Source organism: Dicentrarchus labrax, unplaced genomic scaffold (genome assembly GCF_905237075.1).
Source record: "Dicentrarchus labrax unplaced genomic scaffold, dlabrax2021, whole genome shotgun sequence".
NCBI lineage: Eukaryota > Metazoa > Chordata > Actinopteri > Moronidae > Dicentrarchus > Dicentrarchus labrax.
In genome coordinates, this window is record NW_026136711.1 from 34580241 (window position 1) to 34589715 (window position 9475).

The following is a 9475-nucleotide window of genomic DNA, read 5'->3' on the forward strand; positions in this document are numbered from 1 at the left end:
AGCATTCACATTTGTGCCTGATTACAGCTTGTAAATATGCCAGGATTAACTCAGGAGGCTTTCTTGAACTCTACTTGGGTCTTTATGCCATTTTGTTTTATAATTTTCACAAACAAGATCATTTTTAATAGGAAATTTCCCTTCGACAATCCAGCTTGCTTCCATTAAGACCAATTAATAAACTTCTTATATGCAGAATTATGAAACAGGAATGAAAGACTCAGTGGTTTGCTTTATGAAAGCGTTACCCGCTTAATAGAGAGAGTCACAGCTAATAATTAGCGTGAAACTAGTGCACAAGGCTGGATTCGGATAAATGAGAGCAGTTTAGCTGTTTGTAATTATTTGGTAAGAACCACAGGCTAGAAATGTTTACTCAAATGAAGTTTCCATAGTTGTCTCAGTATTGTTGTTTCCTGAGTTTCTTCTTACTTGTACACACAGACATGCACACATGAATGAACACACTTCACTGAGGCCCACTGCCACACTGAGCATGAGCACTGGGTGTGTGTCTGTTTGGGACTGTGGTGATGACTTCACCCTCCGTTTAGCAGAGTAATCCTCAGCTAGAAACACAACATCACATTATCCTCTCAGCATCTCTCTCGGTCTGTTTATGTCACTGTATCACGATTCTGCCTCCCTCTGCCTTCGTTCAGTCCGCTGTTTCTCTGCCTCTTCACAACCACTGTAACTGTCTGTACGAATGTGATTGATTCACTCAGTTACTCATCTTGTGTGTAACTGAAAAGCATTGCACTGGTTCTCTGTTGGCAGCCATTAATCTGAGTGACCTTTGTCTCTTTCCAACACATTATGCACCAGTTACACAGTGACCTAAATCCTTTGATTATGGACTGGTTTTATACATTGCATTAACATTATATTCTATCGTAGCATATTTTAACTGTCAGCAGTTTCCACTGCAGAGGACTGACCTGGTTAGATTCAAGTGTCTGGGGAAACATGCTGGATCTCTTCCCAATTAGATGTGTTTCTCCTCTGAGAATAGCTTTTATTGTACAGAAGCTATATGATAAAAGCTATAAATCTGGGTCAGTAAACACACTCACAGGAATGTTAAGTTGCTAAATGCCTGACTGTGATTGTTCTACGTTTTCCACGCTCAAATCAAGACAACTTACAGTGACCGAGCAGGTAGGGGTTCAGTTTCCTGGTCAAGGATGCTTCAACCAAGCAAACAGCTGTATAGACACAAACTGGTAGACAGTAATGTAGATTAGAGTTTATATATAAAATAATTCCCAGCAGATATAATCCCATTCATTAAGATAAACCTTAATGGACCCGGGCAAAGTGCTGTTTTCACAGCTACACAGATTTAGAAGGAAAAAAATTGAAGAAGCAGGATGTAATATAAATGTTCTTGACATTCTGATGTAGTAAACTCAGTTTACTTGTTATTAATGCCCGACACACCAAACCAACATCTGGTAGATGGTGTTCCCTTTTCGCCCTGACCGTACCTCTGTGATGAGCTCTGCACAGGAAGTGGTTAAGAAAATGGATGGATCTGTGAAGTTGAATAGAAAGTGAGGCTCCCTATCTTAGAGCTGGTTGATGCATTTTAATGGCTGTAATTATATTTCATTACATTACAGCAGAGTGCCGAAAACAATCGTGTCTGAACTGTATCTGTGAGGAGGGGGTCGCTTGTTTCCCCACGTAACCGAGGGACATGAGAGAATTACTGTATAATACATCACACAAATATCTAAAAAAGAACTAAATTAGCAAAGAGAATCTGTGTGATGTGTGCTTGTTAGCTCATTGCTTTGAGATGTGATTAAAAGGCCAAGCTAGCACCCTGAGGAGCGATGGGGCGGGAGCACGAGCAATCAACTTGATTTGCTGTCAGTTTCCATAGGCAGTGTGAATGCTTCAGCATGTAGGACTCGAGAATTCTTCTCGCCTTAATCGTTTGCCAGTGGGAGAGTCTTTGGAGAAAAGGGAGAACGTAATTCCTTAGAGACGCGCTTCAAGTATGTAAAGCTTTAGGCGGGAGCATCAGCAGGCAGAAACTAAAATAAGTCTTTGCTCTGTTTGAGGAAAAAATATTTTATGGACCATAATATTTGCTTTTAGGGAAGTGCGTAACATCAAGGCAACTGCTTTTTCTCACAGTCATTTAATGGCTTTTAGGCTGGTGTGAAAACAGTCAATTGATTGAATTATATGGATGTAGAGGAGAGGAAACGTTTTCCAGTCTTGAATGGACTGCACTACACTTATGGAGCACCTTTCTAGTCTTTCAACCACTCAAAGTGCTTTACACTACACGTCACATTCACACACAGATGGCACAGCATCACAAACAATTAAAAAAGACTAATACATAGCAGCATGATCTACATGTGTTGCCATATATTGATCATAAACAGAAGCACACTGCAAGATATAGACAGAAAGTGAATATATTATTAATATGTCATAAGGAAAATCCTCCTTCGGATTAACTCAGAAATGGTTGCCATGTCTTGTAGAATTTCTGAATGGAGCATAAAATCAAGATTTAAACTACAAATGTTAGACTGTGGGACTCGACAGCTGCTCAGGTCTCTGCAAAACAAGGCCCAATCCACTCAAGTCACTCATCTACACAAAATGTGTCATTGTTGTGTGACTCATTTTCCCATGTGAGAAGAAGGGGGCCCCAGTGATAAGGCATTACAGATGTTTCACCTCACCAGTGATATGGTGTCTTTTGTAGTTTGTTTTTAAAATCATATATCGGATGTGTTATGAAAAAAATATATTTTTTCTTTTTAGGCCATATCACAGCCTTAACTTCATGTTGTCCTTTTGGCAGCTCAACACAGGTCGCCACATGGTCACGTCTTAGAATATGACACACCCACTTTGGTTCCCAAGGAAATGTTCAGAGCGGTTCAAAACTAGGTGTGTGAACTGGAACGGAGCTGGACCCAAATGCAAGACAGCACAGGCAGCAGGATGACTTTGGTGATTTAATACAACTTACTGGGAGGTACAGGTACAGGTACAGGTGGGTAGACTTATACTAGTGCAAAGCAAAAGTAAAAAAAGAGGCAACAAAAAGGGGAAAAAAAACAACCAGGAACAAGGTAACCAGGCTGCACGGACACTGAAATAAGGGCACACAGAGACTCAATACATAAGTGAGCAGAAGCAGCACGAAAGATAGGTGAGAATAATCAGGGCGGGGCAAATAATCAAAACTAGAGGGAAAACAAATAAAGACAGGAAGTGAACTTTTAACAAGACACAAGAAGAATTACAAAATAAAACAGGAAACAACCCAAACCATGATACTGTGATTATTACCCAGCCATGTGGACAGTGACCCCAGTTATAGTTTTCTGCCAAAATCCAAACTTTACCTGCATTTAGTGTTGTTCATTAATTCACAAATTATGTGCTTTGCAAGAAAAGTGCATTGTTAATTCACATTAGGATGTTCACCCTATTAGGATAATCAGGGTAATTATTTAAATGGCGGAGCGTAACATGAAGATGCATCTAAATAAGTCAAAATAAGAGCAAGACTTTTTGAGAGTCACCCGAGATTTGACATTTGACAAATGGAGAAAGCTTGACCCAAAGACAGGAGAAATAAATGACTTCTAAGAAAGGTCATTAAAGTGTGTTTAGAGATGTCTGGCAGGTCGCTCCATCATCCAGGAGGAGCCCTGATCAAGAGGCAACACGCAGCTTCTCCTACTGGATCTCTCCAAATGCAAAGACACAACAGTGACGGATGAGCAAGCAGCGGCAGCAAAATGAAAAGCCGGTTCAGAATAAATAGGTCAGGAAGGAAAAAAAGTGAGAACAGACGAGGAATAAAAAAACAAAGAAAACAAAAGATGCAGCGATTGACATAAGAAGGACATCCTGAACGCATCTGTCACTTTCCCTGTGACCCAGTTTTATCGCTGTGCACGCTGGTGTGGGTGTGAGAAATGTGCTGTGGCGTGTGTGTGTGTGTCATATATATCAGTGTTACAGTTGGCCTGTCCACTGGTGTGTGTTGTGTGTGTGTGTGTGTGTGTGTGTGTGTGTGTGTGTGTATTTGTGTCAGTTTTGTCAATTTGGGTGTGTTTGTGCTGACCTTCACTGACCTGGCCAACAAGAAGAATCCAATCTGTGGCAAACCCTGTCATGTGTGTGTGTGTGTGTGTGTGTGTGTGTGTGTGTGTGTGTGTGTGTGTGTGTGTGTCTTTTCTGTTATTATCTGGAGGAAGTTTTCAGTCCCGTGAGTTTGAATATCTCAAAAACCTGATTCCAGTTTTGACATCTGGTAGAAATTTTGTGGGCTTGGGCCAAGGAACAAGGTCCAGGGGCAATCTGAGTCAACTTGTAATATGAATGTTGCTGCACTTTGCTTTGATTTACAAACTTACATAACATATGTCAATGAAAAAGCATTACTGTGGCTACTCAAAATTCCCCCCTCTGGCAGGTGCATTTCGTGAAGACTGTCTGGGATGTCTGCTTATTTGTCCATCTGTCTCTCACTGTGCATGTCTGTCTGTCGGTGTGTGTGTGTGTGTGTGTGTGTGTGTGTGTGTGTGTGTGTGTGTGTGTGTGTGTTCTGCGTTGTCTGTGAGTGTGAGAACTGAGTGCTATGCTGTGCAGCCCTGGGGGAGGTGAAGCCACATTCAGGAACCTCTATGGGCGCCACAAAGCTGCATTCATCCAACTGAATAGCTGTTTTCTACAACCAGGCACTAGTCATCCCAACTCCATTGGAACGCCTCTATGAGTTACCACTCTCCCTGCCTTGGTATGCAAAGCCTTATCCAGCAGAAACACAAATGGTTGGATTAACAAAAGGCACAAAACACACTTACATGAAAACACTGAAGGGATACGTGACTCTCCAGTTTCAAAGGACTGGGTTTTTGAGGATTTCTCAACCCTTATTCTCATCCTTTTTTTTTAATATGAGATTAAGGATTTCCTGTTTTCTTTCATCTTTTGTGTGTACCTGCTCAGTCATTACTTGACTTCCATATGCCAAAGATAATTTACTGTCATTGTGAAGACAAAGCAGCATCTTTTTCAAACAGCAGCAATTTGCATATGACATGCAGCTGAATGGATGGTTGAGAATAACATGCTAAAGTCTCAGCAAGTCACAGCTGGTTCCACGAACGAGACGCTCAGTGGAAAACTCCCCCTTTAGATCATTTTACAGTATCAAAGATCACGATTTTGTCAGATTTAATGAAAAACAGACGTTGCTTTCTGACCGTGTGTGTGTGCTTTCTCTTCTCCTACTTAAGGTATATTGGGGTCTTACAATTCCCAGAATTCCTTTTGCTAGCCCCTGCAGAGTGGACAGGAAGCATAAAGCTTTTTTAAAAGGAAAGTGGACGAGATCAGATAAAAGATAAGTTTCTTCAGTGTGTGGGCGTGACTGTGATGATCTGGGAACTCTTTTACAGTCGTCACCATCCTGCAGAGTGAAGAGCAAAGAAATGCATCACTCTTCAGGTGAACACTTACTGTTCAAAGTGATAAAGTCCACTAAGGTCAATATTTACAGGTGCCTTCCCACACCGTAGCACTGTCAGACTACTGTGGCGTGGTATCATGGCTGCCGGGCGTGCACTGTGAAACCGTGTAAGCTGTGATGCAATTCTGATTTTGATGTCAAAAGGCTGCTAGCAGAGTAAATCAAGAAGCCTCAGCATGCAGCCACAGCTGGAGTCTAATGAAGGAATCAAGCAGCAGGAAAAAAAAGAACACAACCTCTCATTCAAATTCAGGTAATGTCTCTTTCCAATTAACAGAGTGCCGGAGTCATGATTCCCTACATTGACTTCCTGTCAGCAGAGCCCCTGCTCACTCCCGCTGCAGATACTGGTGTAGAGTTTTGCCTGATCGGTCACTTGGAAAGGCCCGGGCAGCTGTCAATCGATAGCCCTGACTGTCGGAGGGGTGGCTGGGGGGAGGGTCTGGCACCTCGTTTTAAATCTTTATGCTAATGTTGTTGGAGTGTGTGTTTTTCACGCCATGCTGCCACTGCACAGACAGTCTCAGAGGCCTATCAGAAAGTGTTGGATAGTTAATGAGAGAGAGTTCATTAAAGACTCAAATCTAAAATCAGCTGGAGGTGGTTGGTAAAAGAACTGCTTCAAAATCTGATGGCTGCAAGATGATTGGTTAACGGTAGATCTGATGTAATCTGATTGGTTGAATAAGGTTGGACAGGAAGTACACTCTGTGGCCACTTTGTGTTCTGCCATAAATTCTACCTTTACAGAGATTATAATGTTCAGTTATGATTGACAACTGAGAGTTTAACTGTGTGTTATTGTTGTAGTTTGCAGTAACGGACTATTACTGACTGTTTGGTCCAGCACATTAACAAACACAAGAATATTGTGAACACATTTCAACATAAGTACACAACTACTAACGGCTACCTCAGTAATAAACATATAGCTGCATTAACACTAGTGGTTGACCGATGTGGGTTTTTCAAAGGCTGATGCAGATATTTCCTGACAGGTCTGATGATGACCGATCTATGATGCCGATATCAGAACAAAGACAAGTTGTGTATCATTCTTTTCTGTTCTACAGGAAATGCAGGCGTGTGTTTACAGCAGGATGCAGGAGTGTTACAGTACAGGGCCTGAAACCACGTTTTTCACCACCTTCCCATAACTCACAAAGAGGAGCATTACGGTCGTTCCACAGCAGACACACTGACGAGGCCGCCTGCAGATGTGTCTGAATCTCGCATTTTGGTTATCTCAAAATGCCAGATAATCGGTCCAATGAATCAGTCTATCACCAATTAACACCTCTCAGAAACTGGCCATTATAAGCATTGTAAAGGTCAGATATGGCAGATGTTGCACTGGATTGCATTACATTGCATGGGTGTATCTAATAATGTAGCCAGGGAGTGTATATACTTATGACTCAGGATGCACCAAGTGGGTATTGACCTGATCATCAGCTGATTTGGCAACATATCCTGTTACTTAACATAACAATGATCCAACGAGTTCCACAGTGTTCTATATAGATTTTAAATTTGGGAAAAAGAGAGTAGTGGTATAGAAACCAGAATATATTGACACCTTGTGATGAGAAGAATCAGAATCTGTGTCAGTCTCGTTGTTATAACTGAACTTTTACTAAGCTCCACTAACAACAGCACAAAACAGAAATGCAACATGCATGCTACAGATGCAACAAAGTGCAGAACAGGCAAATGCAGTACAAAACAAAAGGAGGATGGATACAGAGGCAGTCAGCAGTGTGTAGCAGGGACTGTGTGCAGTAATAGATACAAGAGGGGTGGGGTGAGACTCAGAGAGAGAATAATTGAACAGTGGATCATTGGCTAATGGCTCCTAAACCACCAACTCTCATCTAAAAACATTCACTCTCATTATACTGCAATATAATACTGCTTGATAAATCACTGCTGCCCCGCAGTAGAGTCACCTGCACTGTCCATTAACACAGACCTAATACACACTGTTCTTTCCCATCATCGCAACAGTTTCACTTCACTCATACTGTTTCTATATTCACACCCTTATTTCAACAAGCCCTCCCCCTCAATCTGCACCGCTTATATTTATGAGGGAAAGCCTTCTGTAAGACTCTATAATGCTGAGATACCATAAGAGACAGACCATCTCATAAACACACACAGGGAGTCAGTGACACCACAGACAGTACATGACTCCATAAACTACCATAATGTCACAAAAATGCCCTGGGGGGCTCCAGTAGCACAGACACATGTCTCAAAGGGAATACTTAAAGATTATATGAGAACACTGATGACACAGCATAGAAAAAACACCATAAAGTGCTTTAAAGAGATCCACAGAGCCAAAGGCATGCCTTTAGAAGTGTTGCAGAGGAGGAAGACTAGGATCTCTTCATAATTTACCACATTAGCACAGGGAATCTCAATTTAATGTTTTAATGAGCAGAAAAAATGAGCAAACATGAACTAACATCCGCTGGGTTTGACAGCCTCTCTCAGCGTTAGGATCGTGTGCATCCAAACACACCTACAGCGAGTTAAACCCCGATCCACTCACCCACTCCTATCTTCTCGTCCTCCGTCGGCGTCCACATGATGTCCCGGTGTGCAAAGAGCAAAATCCCCAAGAAAGTATAATCACCCGATGCGCCGCTTCATGGGAATCCTACAGAGGTATCACCGGAGAGGGGGGGGGAGACACAGCGCGGGGGGAGGAGAGGAAAAGTTTACTTCAAATGTTCAAGAAGGGGGAGAAATAATCTCTCTTCAGGTGTCGACGTCGGATAGGCTGAAGTTGCTTTAAATGATGAGGGAATGATGCACTGGTTCATATCATTGTCAGGTTTGGTGTGACGCATGGCGCAATGTGTTTGTCCATCTCTGCTGGTAGCTACTGCGCTCTACCGGGACAGCCAGCCGGTAAAACCCTCATCCACAACGACAGCAGGGACTCTGTAAAGATGTCTCACAGCGACAGGGGTCTGCTGTTTCCACAGGGAGTGGATATTTAAAAAGTACTATGAGGTCAGGGCAGTGGGCAGCAGGCTACTGTACCACCACTGCTGTGAATCCCCCAGCCACTGTGGTGCTGTGGGGTATTTAATAAATACAGTGTAAGTGTGTGTCAGACAGTGAGGATGTTATCAGAGTAAAGAGAGCGCTCAACACTCCCAGTCCATACTGGAAAATCAGAAAACCATCGTGTTTCCGTCCAGTTTAGCCCAGCAGTCTCTTGCCTTGCAGGGATCCCCTTCAGTGCGGCATCTCTCCGACTCCCCGGCTCCCGCTATGTTGTTGTTGTTGTTGTTGTTGTTATTTTCTTATTTAGACGTACGCACGCATTTTCTCCCGCTGTGCCGTGTTCGCCCGTTGCAGCTGTCAAACTTGTTGTGTGCAGTAGAGGAAGAATAAGAGAGTCCGGTCCGCTCGGTGCTCGGGGTCGCTGTGAACCGACCGGCGGAGAGAGTCGTGCGCAGCCAGCAGCGGGGAAGCCTACATCAGTTTAAAGAGGATCAGACGAATGAAAAGCCTACAGATAGAGAGAGAGTGGGTTGCACGGCCGAGAGAGGGAGATCAGTGTGTGTGTGTGTGTGTGTGTGTGTGTGTGTGTGTGTGTGTGTGTGTGTGTGTGTGTGTGTGTGTGAGCGCTGGGAGATCGGTAAAGGTTATCATTGGTGACATGAGTCAGAAAATGGCACATACAGTTAATGTTCAGGGACAGCAGAGTGGACCGGACCGATGCGTGCGCACACACAGACGCACTGGCGACCGTACACGAGGAGAAACACAGAGACATAAACACAGTGGGTACATACAGGAGCAAATGTTCAACATATAAACACACACACACACACACACACCACACTGTACAGAGCCATATGATCTCCAACACACACACACACACACACACACACACACACACACACACACACACTGTACAGAGCCATATGA

At 43.1% G+C, this 9475-nt stretch overlaps 1 protein-coding gene across 9 annotated transcripts in view; it reads right to left on the reverse strand.

The window, feature by feature from the left end:
• Nucleotides 1-9189, reverse strand: part of LOC127371735 (dedicator of cytokinesis protein 3-like) — a 195470-nt gene extending 186281 nt beyond the window's left edge. For 3 of the 9 annotated variants that reach the window (XM_051414722.1, XM_051414724.1, XM_051414721.1), the window contains exon 1: nt 8082-9185. In XM_051414722.1, the coding sequence (XP_051270682.1) occupies nt 8082-8118 (37 nt within the window). In that variant the 5' untranslated portion in view covers nt 8119-9185. Of the gene's footprint in view, nt 1-8081 lie in introns of all 9 variants that reach the window. The other 6 variants (XM_051414717.1, XM_051414726.1, XM_051414727.1 and 3 more) reach the window with 4 other exon arrangements.
• Nucleotides 9190-9475: the final 286 nt, after the last annotated feature.